General features: G+C 41.0%; 2 protein-coding genes across 2 annotated transcripts; one reads left to right on the top strand and one right to left on the bottom strand.

The window, feature by feature from the left end:
* Positions 1 to 3,347: 3,347 nt before the first annotated feature.
* LOC120111507 (beta-glucosidase 1-like) lies at positions 3,348 to 8,888 on the bottom strand. Its single transcript, XM_039128627.1, has 11 exons — positions 8,618 to 8,888; positions 8,438 to 8,496; positions 7,381 to 7,456; positions 7,194 to 7,265; positions 7,013 to 7,100; positions 6,162 to 6,405; positions 5,470 to 5,585; positions 5,152 to 5,369; positions 5,021 to 5,052; positions 3,968 to 4,070; positions 3,348 to 3,892 (listed from the first exon to the last, which is right to left on the bottom strand). Exons 1-11 carry the CDS (start codon positions 8,841 to 8,843, stop codon positions 3,609 to 3,611), a joined length of 1,518 nt encoding a protein of 505 aa, XP_038984555.1. The 5' UTR covers positions 8,844 to 8,888; the 3' UTR covers positions 3,348 to 3,608.
* A 3,180-nt stretch (positions 8,889 to 12,068) lies between these two features.
* LOC120111459 (heavy metal-associated isoprenylated plant protein 21-like) lies at positions 12,069 to 12,787 on the top strand. The gene is made up of 2 exons (XM_039128504.1): positions 12,069 to 12,132; positions 12,498 to 12,787. The coding sequence occupies exons 1-2, from the start codon at positions 12,069 to 12,071 to the stop codon at positions 12,785 to 12,787; spliced, it is 354 nt and encodes a 117-aa protein (XP_038984432.1).
* The last annotated feature ends 7,697 nt before the right edge of the window (positions 12,788 to 20,484 follow it).

The raw sequence follows: 20,484 nt of genomic DNA, 5'->3' as shown, positions 1-20,484 counted from the left end.
GGTGCTCGGGGTGGCGGTGGCGAGGATGGCGTGGGTCCGGTGTTGTTCACGGGAGACGTCCTCGGGTCGCAGTGAAGGCGGACACGGCGGCGGCGGCGGACGAGGCTCGGTGGAGACGGAGCCCGGCGGAGGTGGCGCAACAGAGATGGAGCGGCAGAGAGAAGGCTGCCGCGAAAGATGAGCGGCGGCAGACTCGGCGAGGCGGCGGAAATGGGGTTGGCACGACGGCGGCGAGGAGGAAAGGCGGAGCGGCTGGTGGTGGCGCTTCAGGCGGAGCTCGGCGACGGCGGCGAAGGGGTGGCACGACGGCGGCGAGGAGGAAAGGCGGAGCGGCCAGAGGCAGCGCTGCAGGCGGAGCTCGGCGACGGCGGCGAAGGGGACGGTGGAAACCCTAGGGTTTCCTTTTCGGCAGAACAGTGGTTGTTTTTTTTTTTTTTTTTTTTTGAGGGGAAACACGTGCAGGTCACGTGATCCGACTTCTTTTTTTTTTTTTTTTTTTGAGACACGTGAGATCACGTGTGTTGTTATAACCTTGGATCCGGTCGGATTCGGGTTGTCGGGCGTGAACCGCTCCGATAACCCGTTAGTTCCTCACGTGCAAGGCACGTGTATTTTTTTTTGGAATGGATCCGGGCTAGCAGAGAAATGGGTAACGGGTTTGGATCTTACCCGTTAGGTTTGTTTTCTTCAACCTCCCGATGGTTTCGGGAGAAGGCTCCGATCTTCACGGCGATGGCGGTGGCCGGGGCTCTGGGACCTATGGCGGCGGGCGGGGCCGGTCACGGGCTCCGGCCGGCGGCGCTTCCGGTGACGCGTCGGCAGTCACGGCTGCGGCTCCGTGACCTGCAGCGGGGGATGGCTGGCGTTCCCGGGTTTGCCACAGGTCAGCCGTGGGCGGCGCGGGCGAGCTGGTGGCGCTGCTGACGTTGTGCGCGGGGTGAAGGCGGCCGTGGGCGCGACGGGTGGTGGGATTTGGCTCCTCCGACGGTGGGCTCGGGCCTTCACTGGGCAGCGGCGGCGACTGATGGATCAAGTCAGAGAGACGCGAAGGAGAGTCTGGTGCAGGGGCTGTGGCTCTTTCTTCTCTCTCGGCTGCAGAACTTTTTTTTTTTTTTTTTTGCTCTGGTGAAGACACAGACCGAGAGAGAGGGGGGGTCGGATGCGGATGGCTGTCGATCTGGGCCTTCACAGACTCGGCAGTGATCCTTTTTTTTTTTTTTCTTTGGTGAGCGGACTGACAGAGGGAAGGGGTCTGTTCTTGTTGTTGATGGTAACCGAGGGAAAGAAAAACTGTTGACGGATCGGGGCTTTGGCAATAGAAGCAAAACCGGTTGCTCTGATACCAAGTTGATGTAGCACCAGTGCGGGGGAAGAGGAGAAGAAGGAAGAACAAGAGAAGGAGAAGGAAGAAGAGGTTGTGGAGACGCAGGAAGAATAGAGAAGGAGAGGAGAAGAAGAGAAGAAAGAACGTAGGGAAAAAAAATTCTTAATCATTCATTAAACCCTAATCATGAAAATAGTTCCCTATATATAGGGCCCAAATACACAACTTGCATAAACCCCCCTTACACAGAAATAAATCCTAATGAACCCACAAATAACACAAATAAGCCCTAAAATGCAAATAAGCCCAGAAATAAAATAAACCACAAATAAACCCTAGAATGCAAATAAGCCAAAAAATAAAATAATAAAATAAATATGCAAATAAACGAGTATGGCTCAATCCGGGGGCTCAGGATCATCTGGATGAAGGGCTCTGATGTCCCCATCAAAAATGTTATTCGAAACTATATATAAGCCTGCATAGGTCCGTTGAAAAAACATTAAAAGATTGGAGACGCAGATAAGACATAGATTTTTATTTTAAAAAATAAAATCTAAATAATATGGGATTTCTATGATAATCATGCAAATAAGGATGAAGACAGAAATAAATTTAGGTGATTATATATATAACGTCTTCAACAAATTTTCGTAGATGATTATTAAGAGAGATACTAAGAATATTTTAATCATAAAGTATGATATGCAGAATTTGAAACGATATATTTCTTTCTTATTTAATAATATAACGAAATAATAGACTTGTAGCACTATGGGTGAGATAAAATATTAAGCTATGTATTGAGTTGGGAAGGACGGATAGGTTTGATTGCCTTTTTCACTTAGACTCGTAGAGGAAAGGTCGATCGTGTCAGGAATCACTGACATCCAGCAGGCAACTTTTAGGTGAAGGCGGGATTGATAACTAAATAAGATTCTGATGAAAGTAAGATTGCTGTCCGATTGCAAATAGATGATCAGTCTTTAGAGAGCGTTGGATTAGTGGCGTTCAAACTTTTCTTCGGAAGAAAAAGATTTGCAGCAAAATCCTATTCTAAGTGCGGAGCATTTAGGTTATATAACTATGATTGATAACAATTTTGGATGTATGGTGCCTATTGGCGATGCCAATGCAATATGCAAGTTTAATTACGGTATATGGTCTTAAGCCCTGATGACAAAAATGTCATTTGTGTTCCAAGATTAAATTTTGAACTTGTAGTTCATTTCCAAATTCTCATGGAAATTATCTTGCCTTTGCTTTATTTCTTTCCTTCTTTTTTTCTTTTTTTGTTGATGAGAGAGAGAGAGAGAGAGAGATGACAAAAGGGAGATATCAATATTTGCAGACTATTTTTTTGATAGAGAAGGAAAGAATGAAAAATAAAAAGAAAAATGAAGCTCGAATGTGAGAGCGGGAGAAAGAGATGAGGAAAAAAAGGCCACATGCCACAACTCTGCCTATGGCTAATGACTATAGATCAAAACGCAAGAGTCTCTATTTCTCTAGGCAAAACAATAAATAAGAAAAGCAAGCCCAATCTAGTTCCATTGCCAACCTAGGTGTAAGGTACTTTTTGGTGATAATGTCCTTATTTTTAATCCAGTTTCCTTTATTTTCATGACATCAAAGCTGGAATTACTATCAATTAAACAACAAATATTTTGTTGACGCAGCTCATCTCACAGCTCAAAATAGATTTTGAGTTGGGTGAGCCTGGCCCGAACCAGAGTTTATTCACCATCTGAGAGTTGGATCAACGATCTTTAGATTAAAATTTTTGCAACAACGGATGACTCATATATTTCTAGTCTGAATATATCAAAAAAAAAAATCAAAATATAACAAGTTTTGAAGTGCTCTGGGCAGCTCCTCTTTGGCACGTAGGGGAGCCAGATTAATCGGCCCAACCTATAATTCCCGGGCCTGGTTAAGAAAATGAGTCTTGCGGGCCTGGGCCAGCTGTTTGGTGTGTGCGCGCTTAAGAGAGAGAAAAGAACATATAAAAGCAGTAACAACGTATAGCAGCCACAGCAAACTAATAGTAGTGTCTAAAACATACTGCAATCAAGATTGCACAAGTAATTAAAGACATTCAAGCTCTCTCTGCTAAAACACTAAATAGCATTAGCTTTTTGAACAGCTTGCTATTGCTATACTGAGTTGCAAACTATAAATCCTGCAGGCCCTAACGCTGACTATAAGATCAGTTATTCCTTTCCCTATTGCTATACTAAGTTGCAAACTATAAATCCTGCAGGTCCTGACGCTGACTATAAGATCAGTTCCTCCTTTCCCTTAACTTGAGCATGTTCCTGAACCAATATGCTGAATTCTTGGGGTACCGCTTAAGCGTGCTGTAGTCCACATAGACGAGGCCAAACCTCGACGTGTATCCCAACTTCCACTCAAAATTATCGAGCAGAGACCAAGCAAAATAGCCCATCACATTGGCCCCATCGTCGATCGCCTTCTTGAGCTCGGTTATGTAGCTCTTGTAATAATTGACCCTCTGAGTGTCGCGCAAGGCCCCAGGAAGAGTTACGTTGCCGGGCTGGTCCATTCCTGCGATCAGTATCATGACGGTATTAGAACTTGTAATTATGGATCGAAGAGGATGGTCTGATGTATCTCTCATACCATTTTCGGCTAGTATGACGGTTGGATTGCCGTAAGTCTCCTTAACATAAGTCACAGCCTTGTACATTCCCCATGGTACGATGTAAAGCCATTCAGAGTGCGCCTGCATGCATGAAAAACAGTCCAAAATCAACTCTCTACGACTGGGCCATATCAATTCAAAGTAATGCTCAGTGGAGAACCATTTTAAGACAATATTATCAAAGCAAAGATTTAAGCTTCAGTCCTTACACCATTAAATTGAGATAGTATGGTCTGACAAAACTAAGGTTAATTTGGATATAATCCATTTATATTAGCCCAAAGATTTGCAAAAGCTATGAAACTACACGAGGGAGTTCATGCAAGCCGAGGATAGATCTCGGTTAAATTCAAGGGTGCCATGTATTATTGGCTTATAGTCCAAAAGCTTAAACTATCATGAGACGCAGTGATCAAGCTAATGGGCCCATGTGACATTCTTCTATGGTTAATTCACTTCTGCTTGAGAGAGAAGAGGCTCTCTCTAATTAATTTCTTTTCTTTTATTTCTTTTTAAATATCAATAACAAAAAGCAAATAATGAAAATGGGGAGAGTGGTGCTTTAAGATGCAGGAAAAAATGACGTGGTGGATGACGAGGGTGGCCCGTTAAACTAACATCCAAGGACCAAGATACTAAACTCTAACCTTGTTTTTTATATAAAAAAATCCACATTAAAATGATTGATATTTTCTAAATACAACAAACAAATGGAGTGATGGGACGAAATTAGGTTTAACAACAATACGAAACATTTCCTTAATTTCTATCCTAAACCCAAAATTAGAACCTTGATGGCGAACATAAAATTCTATTTCTAGATAAGTACAATATAAGCAACGCGTGCAAGCAATTGAAAACATATTTCAATCATAAATGTATATTAGCTAATGTACCTTACTTAAAATTCTTTTTATTAATTTTATTTATTTAATATACTATAAATGTGATAAGGTTATAACAACTTTTGCTGAAATAACAACTTACTGATTATTCTAATCCTACAATAAATAAATTAAATAAACACTTACTCGCGGTCCAATTGGCACACCATCACGATCGTCTGCATTTATCGGAGAGCAAGAAAAATTGTTATTTAGAAACAGATAAAATTTCACTACGTAATTTTTTATTACAATATGAAGAGTTTAAAGGATCTCACAAGCAAATTGAGTATGCCAGTCTGCAGAGTAGCTAACTGGTGTCTGCGAGTACGTTGGCTGGTCCTCCATGTAGTACGATGTATATTGGTTAATCCCAACGTAGTCTATCGAACCTTTTACCATCTCAACTTCTTCGCGGGTGAACTTAGGAAGCCTCTCTTTGACAATCTCTTGCATCGTTTTCGGATACTCGCCATATATTATAGGGTGCAGGAACCTGTCACCAGAATGATCAGATTTCATTAAAATTTATTAGCTCATAAGTCTTGTATCTTTTACTTTTTCTTCTCACTATCTAAACTCAGCCTTGGTGTTACCATCCAATATGGAAGTCTCGAGCTCTCTGAGCTGCCTCCTGGTCCCTGATCGAGTCGGTAAGAGGTTCATACCAAACAAAGTCACAAAGTATTCCTATCTTGCCTTTCTGATGGGCCTGTAAATATTAATATAATAAAAAAATGTATCAGTAAGTAATCAATTGTAGCCAACATGCCAAGTGACCAGTAGTTTACCAGTCAGCATAAAAGAACTAATATGATAAATTTACTGAAATAAAAATCACATATGAATTTTCTGAAAGCAGAATTACATGCTGATTTTTTTTATCGAACAAAATTTTGTTCGAATTGTAAAATTTCATCTTTCTCTTGATCCTAAGATGTTTCTGTATCTGATGACAAATTCAAGCAATGTGTCCCTGATAAATCTTATTCTTGTCAAACAAACTTTCAGTATGATTATATTATGAAATAAGAAGGGGGATTCTCCAAAGTCTCAATGGTAGTCCTACCAATTCTAATTCATTTAAAATGATTAAATTAGAACTAGCAAACATAAATAACTCTGAACTAAGAGATCCAGGCATGCTTAGGTAGCGTTTGAAAGACATCGATTTTATTATTTTTTTTAATGATATTGCTTACATCAATGGGCATGCATTATTTATGATTCTGTGCATAGAAAAAAATGTTTTCACTCTGATAGCATATATGATATTTGGACCATTTACCTGATATTTCTCACGATATCTCTTCACTGCAGCGGCATGAGATAATATTAGATGATGGGCCACAATATAAGGCTCCGTAGCGGAGTTCCCTCCGGCTGAACAGTTGGTGCACCTTCCAGGGGCATGAGTGCCATCATCGTACCCAAGAGCTGCCACCACCCTGGGCTCATTGAACGTGAACCAGTTTTTCACTCTATCCCCAAACATCTTGAAACAGAAATCAGCAAAGTTCGCATATGCCTCCCTGCATGATATAAATGATCGATCAGAATTTTAAACCAATCTCAACAGATTTGGGGCTTCTTGAATGATCAGGCTAAAAATTCTATTAGACTCATAGATTGTATGAGCATAATCAGCAAAATCATAAGATTACAGGCTGGGCTAGGCCTATATTCTAAGCATCCAGAAATCACTTAATGGGCCGGCCTGAGTCCCATCAGTAGAAAAAAAATCTCAAAACTTATGATCTATTGTACTGACGGTGCAATTTATGAATATAATAAAATTTTCAGCTCAATTATCCAAACAGGCCTTTATTAGAATTCAGAGACTACCATAACGGTCAAAATCTTGCAGCATTGTTAATAATATCTGGATCTGTGCAAAAACTAACAACAGGCAATGATTTGAAGATTCCGATGTATTCTGTTTTTATGGTTACTTTTGAACTAGTTACTGGATTGGGGTTTACCATAGGCATATCTTTTATATGTATAACAGTATACTACTTACTCATACATAATAACTTGGTACAGGCATCTCTTCATATATGCGTGCATGCATGCCAGTTGCATATATAGTTCAGTGGAACCACAAATAAATCCGACGCTGACACACTGGAGACTTACACTATCTTAGGGCTCAACCAGCCAAGATACTCATCTTGAAGTGCTTGTGGGAGATCATAGTGGTAGAGATTTGCATACGGAGTAATGCCTGATATGCAAAGTATTTATTAGCTTAAAACAGCTTTCAAGACAATTAACGAATTGATTCAATGTGGGCTTCTAGATTGAGGCAGGAGTTTACCTTGCTTTAACATGTAATTGATCAGTCTGTTGTAATAGAATACACCTCTCCAGTTAACTTTTCCAGTTCCCTCTACAAAAGTAGAACCATATACATCAGATGAAATTCTTTAGAAACAGCAGCATTATTTTTTATTTGAAAAATGAAGTTATGTATGAAAATAATGAGAAATTATTGTGTCACAAACTTGGGAAAATTCGGGACCAAGAGATTGAGAATCGGTAAGCATCAAAATTCATCTTCTTCATGATGTCCACATCTTCCTGCACCATACAATCAAGTTGTTTGAATTTGAAATATTACTTGGGAATTGAAAACAGAAAAAGGAAGAAGAAGAAGAAGAATAAAAGACAATGCCGAAGAAATCAAACAAAATTGATTCCCTGTGTGAATTATAAAACCAGCCTAAATCGCTCTTCCAGGATAATTGTCATGTACTCAGCAGCCTATGTGACTCGACTTCTATCCCTCTTAACAAAATTGTGACTCCATATAACAAGGTCACATGAAGAATGATGGTTGTACATACACAAATTTGTTATGTTAGATCGACATCCTATATATCTCTTCAAATTTCAGAACTTCTAGAATCTCAATCCACATAAAGCTTCTTCTGCTGCTGACAAGACGAGCTTGGCTCAGACATGAGTCTGTTGGGTGCCACCCGGGCCTGGAAAACTGTAAGCCTAACGACTGGCTAAGCTTATTATTTAGGTAAAAGAAGCTGGATCCAACCGGCCCTGATCTGACCCGACCCGAGCATGTAACCTGGGCGGATTTTGGGTTGGGCTTGACCTGGCTCTTTGATCCCCAGGTGATAGCTCCATAAAATTAATTATTAGTTAGGTTTCTGGCCATCCAATTACCAGTTAATCTCGATATTTATAATAATATAACAACCGGCAATAATATCCCAATCCAGCTATTAAGATAGTCCTTATCCACACAAATCATAATGTTTGTCAACATATCTCTAATATGCATTCATAGATTAAAAATGGTTTTGATTCATTAGATTAAAAAGGTTGCTGTGTAATTATATGCAAACATTTTTGTATGAAAAAAGATGAGAAAAGTATCATTAAAAAAGAAGAAAAACAAAAAGGAAAAGAAGATGAGAAAAGGGAATGCATCTCCACCGGTCTTTAGTTGAACTAACCGGTCTGCATCTTATCACCGAACAAAGAACAAGCAAAGCTAGTACTCTATAGCTAACATCAGATCAAGAAAGCTAATATTCTTACCTTGTAGCGGTGGTACTCGTCCACCGTCACGTCGGCGGTGGCGTTGCCTGCAATATTACCTGATACGAGTACATCGATAAACGTCAGAGAACTTCAGAAAAAAAAAGGGCTAAAACTATAAGGGAAGGCAATGTAATGGCTTGAAGGAGTGTGTGATGATTATATCTATTTATATATTACCCGGGATCTTGACGAAGGTGTCCCAGATGCATGGGCCACGCCCTTCCTTCAGCGCCATACCCTCCACCTGGTACGCCGACGCTGCCGTCCCGAACACGAAGCCCTCCGGGAAGCTCGAGCGGCTTAGAGGGCGGGCATGCTTCAGAGCGGGCTGCGGGATGTAGGCCGAACAACCAAAGGCAAACAAGAAGAAGAAGAAGAAAGGGAGCACTAGAGACCTCATCATGGCGAGAGCTTGAGGAGAGGAGGAAAGGAATACTAGGTATGGAGGGGTGGGGGTTGAGGTGGGGGATGGGGGTGGGGTGGGTTTTTATAGAGTTAGATAGTTGGTCCCATCATCTTAGAGTTGGACCAGTAGTCCAACTACGGAAGATCGCACAAAAATCGGTAGAGCCACCTTAGCTACCGGAGAAGAAATCGGAGAAGAAATCTTGTTTCACTGCGACAACGCTTTAGCTATTGGTTTCCTTAAAATTCTCTCCACGTCTGCTGGGGTACGTGATGGGTGAATTCGAGTGGGATGGAAATTCCTCGTGATATTCTCGTAACCATGTATGACGCAAAGTGAAGTTAGGAAAAGAGTCTCGATGGCGCACAAAATTTTTTATGTGAAAGGAAGTCTCGATGGTTCTGATCACTAGGAAGTTCAAGCAAGCAAAGGGATTTCATGTGAAGTGAGTTTTTTGAGAGATAAGATATGCATGGAGAGACCTCCTTGACGTGGCTGGAACATGCAAGGCATCGCATGGTCATGCAACGCTTTGTGTCGTATTTCAAGTACAACTTGTTTAACCAAGTATATTTTCGGTTGACTTCTTGTTATGCGAACAACATTCTCGGAGAATGTCATCCTGGACTCTTGATCCTTAAAGCCTTTTGCCTTTCGATAAACACTATCACCTATTTCCAAGCTTTTGGATAAGATCGAACTAGCCTCTTCGTCAGCGACTCCCTCTCCAACTACCATTGGGCTGGTAGTTTCTTCTATCCCTAGTCCCTACTTGTTCTTTTCACCCCCTCTGTCTTCAACACGTGTCCTCCATTTTTCTTTCGCTTCGTCTCCTTAATGAAATGAGGTGGTCGAGTCCCCCTCCTCTTTCTTCAGAAAAAATTAAGAAGAAAAAAAAAATGTTCAGATTTGCTAAAGTGGGAACAAGGCTTATAAAATACAGAGATTTTGGTCAACTTGGTGGGTGGCTGATACCAGATTATATCAATTGAGTTGGAAGCTTGAGCAAAAAAAAGTAAAGAGGAGAGATTACTCTCATTATCGGTAGGACAACGACGCTGATATAAAAATCTTGATAAATTATGTAAATTTTTATCATTTCAAGAAATTAGTTGGATCAAATCATTAGCTGTACAGCAGGAAACATTGCAAGCATCGTAACTAGCGACAGTGATAAAGAATTTAACGATGATTTGGGTTGCTTGAGATCTAATCCCATGCGGTCGCTATGGCACGTACGTATACCTAGATAAAATCGGAGCTTTCCCAATCTCCGTCCCATCCTCGATTGTGGTCACCATAAGCTTCTTGTATTGTATTATTAAATGCTGATGCAAAAATATATAAATCGATATTTCTGCTAAGATCTTAGATAAGACGAAAACCTTTTGGAAATATGCATTTATTACGTACAGATCATCATCGTTTACACTTACTCTTGCATGTGTTTACAAGTAATGGGGGGAAAGAGAGACTTGAGATTACATAAAGACGACCAGGCTAACAAACAAGCGATGTAAATTCCTTGTTCCTTTGAACGGCTTTGTAATTTTATAAATCAAGGAGTAAACTAATTATTCAAGACTCATGCTACGGAGCGCTCGATTCATGCTGAAGAGTTTCCTGTGCCATAAGGTATAAGAGGATTCAGTGAGAGCTAGTTGAATTGCCAAGTTACCAAGCCCTTATTATGTATGCAGTATGCTCAAGGTACTACCATGCACGCATTTTTCGTCACTTAACCACAAAGCTATTAAATTTATCATTGTTGCCTATTGGTTTATCTTGCACGAATCTCGATTATTCGACCGTTAAAAGTGTGACTGATGCCATTAGTTTATATTGCAAGAATCTAAATTATTTAACTTTTTAAAGAAAAATAATCCAACATGATTACTCGGTGTGGTTTTCGGGTTTGAAATGGTGGCCCCTCTCATCTCTTCCAACCACTATCTTCTGTTTAGGTCCGGTCTAAGTCTTAAAAAAAAAAAAAAAAAATTTGCATGAATACCCTCCTAAATATTAAATTTTGTATAAATACCCTTCCAAAATTTATATTTGCACATATACCCTTGTAAAACACTTGTTTTTCTACTCTATCTTTTTTTATCCTTATTTATGCATATATATATACCCACGCCATCTAATGCCGTTAAAAAATTAAAGTTTCAAATTAAAATGACTAAAATATCTTTAATGGATGGATGTTAAAAAAAAAAACATTTATAAGGCAATCGCGATGGGAGACAAAAAAAAAATCATTTCAACATTTTATTTTATTTTTAATTAAAATAATTATGGTCTTTATTAATGGTGTTAGAAGAATTGTTATATTAGAAGCATTTGTACAAAAACAGTGTTTATAAGGATACAAAAATAAATATAAATTTTAAGAAGATATTCATGTAAATTTAAATTTTTAGACGGGTATTCATGTAAAAAAAAAAAAACTCTCTATATTAGGCTACTTAAGTTGGGCCGGTTCTGGACCCGGTAAAACTTGCCTCTGCTTGATGCGTTGCGTTGCTCTTGTCCTCCCCTTTGTCATCGAAGGCAAACCAAACCCTAGGGGAAGGGGTTCGTATTGTCTTCTGGCAGGGACTTGGGATCTTCTCTCTCCCATCGCGGGCGCGTGCGCTCGATCTCCCACCGTTGTCTTCGCCCGGCCTCGAAGCCCTAATCTCATCTTGGCCTTCTTCTCCACGGCGGAAAGGGTAAGCTAGAGATCCTAATTGTTATCTCATCTTCTCTCAATCGAAGATGCAAAATTTAGTTATTTTTTTAGCTTACCCATGTTGACTTCTTTCGGTGTTTTCTCGATTATCTTGTTTTTTGTTGAATTTTTATGCAATTTGTAGGTTTTTATAAATTCCTTACCCGATATCATAGAATTGTCAACCACTTTGAATGAGATTTAATGCTGTTTTGTTGTTAGGGGTGTATGAAGTTGTTGCTTGTCTTTTTTGTTTGAGAATTATTCCATAAATCCGATAATTGCTCATATTTAATCTATTGTTTATCGCTTGATCTTCCTCTGGCGAAAGAATTGCAAACCTCTTTATAGATTCAACTGATTTACTTTTCCAGGCTAAGAATCCTGTTTCATAAAAATTTGTATTTCAAATTACAATTGTATGAACTAAATTATTTCATGTTACGTGATGAGCAATCATTTGATGGAATTGAATGCGCCTGACTGGTTCCCTGGTTTTTGGAGTCTAGATGGTCACTGTAGAATCTCAAGCTTCGGCTGGCGAGGTGGCAAGCGAGGCTGAAGAGGTCAGAGGTCAGAGAGGAGGGCCGTTTTTAGGGATATCAAGCGCTATTACTGCGAATTTTGTGGGATATGCAGGTCGAAGAAATCTCTAATCAAATCTCACATCCTCTCAAACCATAAGGTATTTCACCCTTGTGGATACATACAGGTCTCTTACACTTTGAATCTAATGATTCTTGAAGGAAATGTTTCACAATATTATAAGTTCTAGACCACCATTTTATGTGGAGATAGTAATAGAATGAACTAGTTTAGGTTCTAATTTTTTGATGGATGTCATAATATCTGTCTTTTGTTTTATATTTTTTTTGGGTTGAATTCCACTGGATTTTCTTTTAATCTGGATAATTCATTACTTGTGGATGGATGGGTAGTGGTCTCATGCATTCTGAACCGAAAGCAGAGCAGGGTGACCGTGACCGGCCATGCGGAGCCAAAGAAGTTCCTGAACAAGGTGAAGAGCCCCGGGAAGAGGGTGGAGTTCTGGCCTTACGTCCCTTACAATCTGGTCTACTACCCTTACGCAGCTCAGGCGTACGACAAGAGGGCCCCCTCCGGGTTTGTCCGCAATGTGGACCAAGCCGTGCCGAGCCCCGGTGCACCTGAGGAGCAGTTTACATCACTCTTCAGCGATGACAACCCAAACGCCTGCTCTATCATGTGAGGGAAAGTAGTGGGCGTGGTCTTTTATGAACTTGTATTTTAGGTCATCTGGGGTGATGGAGAGGTTTTGTGATGAATGGTGCGTTTTATGGTGGAAAGTAAGAAGCTATTAGTTCTTAATGTAGGGATTTTCGGTGTCTATTTTGCTCTTTTCTTGGATGTGAAAAGCTTTTATTCGCTGCCGGAGTGGGGTTCATTTGTTTCTTGCATGGATAGGCATGTGAATGATTTGAAGTGTTGATAATTGGATGTTTTGCTATAGTCTTTAAGATGATCATTATGAGGACCTCTACGAGCGTATATGTAGTCCCACATCGGTTCTTCGCTAGGTAGATCTTGTATACTTTTATAGGATCAAGAAACTTAAATAATATCTTCCGGTTAGCCATTTTGGATAAAGTTCTGGATTGTTATAAATGGTATCAGAGCGGATCCGGGCCATAATCTATGTAGACTATGGAACACTGTAGCACGAGTCCATTAGGACTGATCCTGGTGTTTGTGATTAAATTTAAAATGAATTTGAATTCTTAACCCAACGAGAACACCGGGGCTTGAACGAAGGGATATAAAATCTATAGTAAGAATGAAAGGAAAAGCGCAATGATGGCCCTAAAATAAGATTAATTTTTGGTCGTCATTGTTATTTCTCCACTGGATTTGCATAGCAAGAACAAACTACTTGTGTAGCTAAATTCTGTAGTGGAAACTTTTTTGTGTGTGTGGATTTTCGAAATGGTTGTATCTAAAGCCTAATTATTCTGATCTATTGTCTCAATGGCCGTACCTAAAGCACCCAGCATGATGAAAAGTAAACAAATATAAAAATATTGCCGCAAATTGCCGCTCAATTTAGCTCCACGTACTGATAAGATGCCAACACGCCGTGAAACCTTCGCAAAAGCCTACTAGAAGTTCAATAATTTTGGCAATGCTTAAGGTCCTGTTTGGGAAAACTTTTAGAGGGCCAAAAAGTATTCAAAAGTATTTTTAAATAAAAATTGTGTTTGGTAAAAATTTTTGAAAGCTGTTTTAGTTTTTACGGAAAGCTGAAAACAGCTTCTGGGGACAAGCTCTAATTTGGAGCTTTTTGAAAATGCTGTTTTCAGCTTTACCGGGAGCTGTTTTTTGGACCAAATTACCCCCATTTAAATCTCACTTTTTTCTCCAAAACCCTCATCCCACCTCTTCTTCTCTCACCCATCCTCTCCCTCTTCCTCTCTATCTTCTTCTTCCTCTCAACGTCGCCGCCTCTGTTCCTTCTTTCTCTTCTTTTTTTTTTTTGTTTTGGGAGCTCGTGGCTGCCCACGGTGGCAGCCATCATGCTGGCCACCACCAATGGCCGGCGACCCTTCTATATTTCAATGAAATAAAATAATAAATAAATAAATAAATAAAATAAATAAAATAATGACAAAAAATCTGATCTAAATAAATAAATAAATAAAAATATTAGTAATTATTTAACCAATTTTATTATCTAGCTAGAAAATTTGTTAGAGAGATAAATGGTAATTAGAAGGATGAAAAATTAATTTACACTAATAATTATAATATTTTATATATTTATTATTGTATTATACTATAAATATAATATTATATTACATTATATCATAATACATTGATATGTTATGTTAAATAATTTAATATTATATTCAATCATTATTCTATAATACATAATGTTATAGTACTATATTATAATAATAATATATTACATTACATTAATATTATATCATATTATATATTTATGTATTAATACGTATTATATTTTATTATGCTCTGTGGTATAATACTGGTAATATCCTTTATGATCATTTTGTCACATAAAAGTACTTTCTAAGTTTGTTTGCCAAATACATGTTAAAGTGCCACAGCAATTTAAAAATGTAGTTATCAAGCAGCAAACATCTTTTTATAAACGCTCTGTTTAGACAGCTCTACTTCCAACCGCTCTACTTCTAAAAGCTCTACTACTAACAGCTCCTCCAAACAGGGTCTAAGCCATTTATGTCAGGCAGCGCCGCTAAAGGGGGATAACAGAGTGCAGATGAATAGGATATGGACCTTAAAAGTGATCGACTCGGGACTCGAACACCTGAAGCAGCATCAAGTGCTCAAACTTTGTCAGCAGCAGAAAGATCAAGATGAAGTTTCCTGCCCTTCTCTTCTCCACTCTCCGTCTATACTATGTTCTTTTGCTTTCTTCCCACTCTTGTATTCTTTCAACCTTCTTCTGTAACCCTTTCAGCCTTCAATAAACAGAGGGTAGCATTTGTTACCTCCTGTGTCCCTCAAAAGAAAAAAAAAAAAAAGATGTTTGCTGGCCTTCCACTGCTTTCTGCTCGCCAGCAGCGCTACTAAAAATAATGAAAGATTGTTTAGAGTGCCGCCGTAATGATGAAAGATTTGATAAAGCAGAAAAAAAGTTGGATCAATTATTGGTTGTGTAATGAGGTGGATGATAATTGTAGCAGCTTTGGTCATGGATTGAGGAGACTTAGAAGTCTTCCTGCTGGATTTTAGTGCTGAAACAAGAACCCCACCAATCAGAAAGATATAGCTCTATTTGAGTTTCTTGCCAGATTTTGGAGATAATATATGCAGTGCTGCTTCCAAACACCACTTAACCTTCGGAGCTGGGGATTGGTGCCGTAACAACCACCGGTCCATAGTTTCCGAATCGGCTCATGTTACAGTATCCTCTAGTTTATATACGTTGTATATTGAATAATTAGTTAAAAAATTGATGTAGCACCAGTGCGGGGGAAGAGGAGAAGAAGGAAGAACAAGAGAAGGAGAAGGAAGAAGAGGTTGTAGAGACGCAGGAAGAATAGAGAATGAGAGGAGAAGAAGAGAAGAAAGAACGTAGGGAAAAGAAATTCTTAATCATTCATTAAACCCTAATCATTAAAATAGTTCCCTATATATAGGGCCCAAATACACAACTTGCATAAACCCCCCTTACACAGAAATAAATCCTAATGAACCCACAAATAACACAAATAAGCCCTAAAATGCAAATAAGCCCAGAAATAAAATAAACCACAAATAAACCCTAGAATGCAAATAAGCCAAAAAATAAAATAATAAAATAAATATGCAAATAAACGAGTCTGGCTCAATCCGGGGGCTCAGGATCATCTGGATGAAGGGCTCTGATGTCCCCATCAACTCCTCCCGGGTGAGAAAAACTCGACCCCGTCGAGTACAGGTCTGGCCGGCTGTCGTACTGCTCCAAAAGATCGGGGTCAATGCGCTGCAACTGTGCTTTGGAAATCCACGTCACATCAGACTTTGGTCGACCTTTCCACCGAACAAGGTAACGTTGGTAACCACCGTTCCTGCTTGAAATAACCTGCTCATCCAATATATGTTCTATTTGTTCTCTGCGTGCATGAAATTTGGGAGGTGGTGGCTCAACAGCAGGTAATAGGGCAGGGTATCCAACATAGGCAGGTATATCAATAAAGGGGTCAGAAGGCAGGAATATTATCTTTTTGTATGGGACTAAATCTTCAATATTAAATGTCGCACTAATCCCATAGTCATCAGGAAGATCCACAACATATGCATTCGAACTGGTTTTCTTTAAGATTTTGAACTGTTCTGCACTACAAATTTGCAATTTCTTAAACGTTTCCGAAGAAAGTCGTTCAAACCTAATTCTTATCATGATGTAATCTCTTTCACTTAACTCATTATAACGTCTGTGTAAATCAGCAAAGGATTTATATTTTAAGTTATTAAAGTGACTACAATTGCTGATTTCTCGATGCAATGAATGTGGATGTGATACAATTGATTGTGCAGACTCAAAGACTCTATACTGATGAGACATGAAAAACAGGTCTATGGGTTGCCTAAGTTTGTAATCATGCACTACTTCGAATGGACTCATACCTATGGACTTGTTAACCGAACTATTACATGCAAACTCAACTGTCGGTAACATTAAATTCCAGGTCCTAGCATATGCATTCGGTCTGAGCCTATGATGTAGAAGGTTGGGCAGAGATGCTCCGGGAACTAGATCGATTGCGCGTTGGATATCATGCATTGGAGAAAGTGCATCCGGAAGATCATCAGGGAGTGCATCATGAAACTCCTCTAGAAGGGAAACTACTACCGGGGAATGTTCAAGGTTGGACTCCGCATGGGTAACTTTAGCTACAAGTGCCAATTCAGATGATTGGCTCTCAATATCTGTCACTACCTCTTCCACAGTTGTGATGTGAAGTGGCTTGGTTGTACTTAGATCACTAGTCTCCCTTTGGGAATCATTTTGGACAAAGTCTAATTCTGTAGGTTCGTCTTCAAAGTCTTCTTCATAGTCTTCTATATTTGGTTCATAGACTTCTTCGACATATTCGGCCTCTTGGTTCCTAACTTCTGGTTCAGTAATCGGGTAGGTCTTAGTGGAACATTGGGGCGCTATATAGCCGAATTGTTGACACCTAGAGTATTGGGTTTGGTGCCTAGGAGAGTAGGGAAGGACTACAGGTGGTGCGACCAAACCGATTTTAGGTTGGGCTGTAACAGGGGTTGGCGATTTAGGGGTCCTAGAATGTTGCACGAGCTCACGGATCTCTTGTCTGAATTCTTTGTATCCAGCCCGTATGGCAACGATCTGTTCTAAGATAGACCTCAAAATGTCGGAATTCATGGTAGCTACAGGGGTTTTAGGTTGATTGAGATAGTACTCCATATCACTACAGGTTGGCATGCAATGATGACACTGGGTGATGATGTGAAATGCAGTGTCACTAATGAAACCCTAATAACTATGATGTAGGACCAAATTTGATGCAGGACAACCTACTAATGCAATCTATTATGATTTCAGAAATCAGCAAGTCTTCACAATAATAGCTTAAATTTAAATGTTGCTGATTTTTACTTCGGTTATTCAGAATTAAGGATTAAGATTATTCAATTTAAGAAATTAGATTGCAATCAAGTAGTACAGTTGTTCTGATCCTAAATCAATATGATCGAATAATGTTGAGAAACGTCCTGTTACTAGGGTGTGCTAATTTAATGTCAAGATTTAAAGGGTAATAGGACGGGTTCGGAAGTGAGAGGTTCAATGTTCTGAATTATAACAGCAATATAAGTTTTCAAAATGTGGCTATCATGCAAGAGAACTAGAACATAATTAAATGAACAAGCCAGAAAAAGTAGAAACCTATCACCTGTGGCGGATGCAGTCAACCAGAATCGTCTGCTCGTGGAGTCTCGGACACGAAGTTGGCGCCGGGCAGAGCTAGCTGGAGTTATGGACCTGCATCTACAGCACAAGGCTTCCGGGGCTGTTGAAATGGGCTGAAGAACAATCTGGTTTGGGCCTGAGATCGGACCTGCAGCCGCTTGGGCTTGGGCCGCGCTCAATTGATGGCGCACGGGCTTGGGCCAGTACAGAAGCAAGAGCGGCTGGGGCCTTGGTTCGTGCGGGAAAGATGGATGGCCAAGGGGGAGAGCAGATGAGGGAGGCGACGGTGATGGCCAAGGGGGAGAGCAGATGAGGGAGGCGACGGTTGGGATGGCGGCCGAAGTCGGGGAGGTGCTGTGGTGGTGCTCGGGGTGGTGGTGGCGAGGATGGCGTGGGTCCGGTGTCGTTCACGGGAGACGTCCTCGGGTCGCAGTGAAGGCGGACACGGCGGCGGCGGCGGACGAGGCTCGGTGGAGACGGAGCCCGGCGGAGGTGGCGCAACAGAGATGGAGCGGCAGAGAGAAGGCTGCCGCGAAAGATGAGCGGCGGCAGACTCGGCGAGGCGGCGGAAATGGGGTTGGCACGACGGCGGCGAGGAGGAAAGGCGGAGCGGCTGGTGGTGGCGCTTCAGGCGGAGCTCGGCGACGGCGGCGAAGGGGTGGCACGACGGCGGCGAGGAGGAAAGGCGGAGCGGCCAGAGGCAGCGCTGCAGGCGGAGCTCGGCGACGGCGGCGAAGGGGACGGTGGAAACCCTAGGGTTTCCTTTTCGGCAGAACAGAGGTTGGTTTTTTTTTTTTTTTTTTTTGAGGGGAAACACGTGCAGGTCACGTGATCCGACTTCTTTTTTTTTTTTTTTTTTGAGACACGTGAGATCACGTGTGTTGTTATAACCTTGGATCCGGTCGGATTCGGGTTGTCGGGCGTGAACCGCTCCGATAACCCGTTAGTTCCTCACGTGCAAGGCACGTGTATTTTTTTTTTTTTGGAATGGATCCGGGCTAGCAGAGAAACGGGTAACGGGTTTGGATCTTACCCGTTAGGTTTGTTTTCTTCAACCTCCCGATGGTTTCAGGAGAAGGCTCCGATCTTCACGGCGATGGCGGTGGCCGGGGCTCTGGGACCTATGGCGGCGGGCGGGGCCGGTCACGGGCTCCGGCCGGCGGCGCTTCCGGTGACGCGTCGGCAGTCACGGCTGCGGCTCCGTGACCTGCAGCGGGGGATGGCTGGCGTTCCCGGGTTTGCCACGGGTCAGCCGTGGGCGGCGCGGGCGAGCTGGTGGCGCTGCTGACGTTGTGCGCGGGGTGAAGGCGGCCGTGGGCGCGACGGGTGGTGGGATTTGGCTCCTCCGACGGTGGGCTCGGGCCTTCACTGGGCAGCGGCGGCGACTGATGGATCAAGTCAGAGAGACGCGAAGGAGAGTCTGGTGCAGGGGCTGTGGCTCTTTCTTCTCTCTCGGCTGCAGAACTTTTTTTTTTTTTTTTTTTTTGCTCTGGTGAAGACACAGACCGAGAGAGAGGGGGGGTCGGATGCGGATGGCTGTCGATCTGGGCCTTCACAGACTCGGCAGTGATCCTTTTTTTTTTTTTTTCTTTGGTGAGCGGACTGACAGAGGGAAGGGGTCTGTTCTTGTTGTTGATGGTAACCGAGGGAAAGAAAAACTGTTGACGGATCGGGGCTTTGGCAATAGAAGCAAAACCGGTTGCTCTGATACCAAGTTGATGTAGCACCAGTGCGGGGGAAGAGGAGAAGAAGGAAGAACAAGAGAAGGAGAAGGAAGAAGAGGTTGTAGAGACACAGGAAGAATAGAGAAGGAGAGGAGAAGAAGAGAAGAAAGAACGTAGGGAAAAGAAATTCTTAATCATTCATTAAACCCTAATCATGAAAATAGTTCCCTATATATAGGGCCTAAATACACAACTTGCATAAACCCCCCTTACACAGAAATAAATCCTAATGAACCCACAAATAACACAAATAAGCCCTAAAATGCAAATAAGCCCAGAAATAAAATAAACCACAAATAAACCCTAGAATGCAAATAAGCCAAAAAATAAAATAATAAAATAAATATGCAAATAAACGAGTCTGGCTCAATCCGGGGGCTCAGGATCATCTGGATGAAGGGCTCTGATGTCCCCATCAAAAATGTTATTCGAAACTATATATAAGCCTGCATAGGTCCGTTGAAAAAACATTAAAAGATTGGAGACGCAGATAAGACATAGATTTTTATTTTAAAAAATAAAATCTAAATAATATGGGATTTCTATGATAATCATGCAAATAAGGATGAAGACAGAAATAAATTTAGGTGATTATATATATAACGTCTTCAACAAATTTTCGTAGATGATTATTAAGAGAGATACTAAGAATATTTTAATCATAAAGTATGATATGCAGAATTTGAAACGATATATTTCTTTCTTATTTAATAATATAACGAAATAATAGACTTGTAGCACTATGGGTGAGATAAAATATTAAGC

The sequence above is a fragment of the Phoenix dactylifera genome, chromosome 8 (genome assembly GCF_009389715.1).
Source record: "Phoenix dactylifera cultivar Barhee BC4 chromosome 8, palm_55x_up_171113_PBpolish2nd_filt_p, whole genome shotgun sequence".
Taxonomy (NCBI): domain Eukaryota; kingdom Viridiplantae; phylum Streptophyta; class Magnoliopsida; order Arecales; family Arecaceae; genus Phoenix; species Phoenix dactylifera.
The sequence above is the reverse complement of the archived record's forward strand: the minus strand, read 5'-3'. Positions and strand labels throughout refer to the sequence as shown.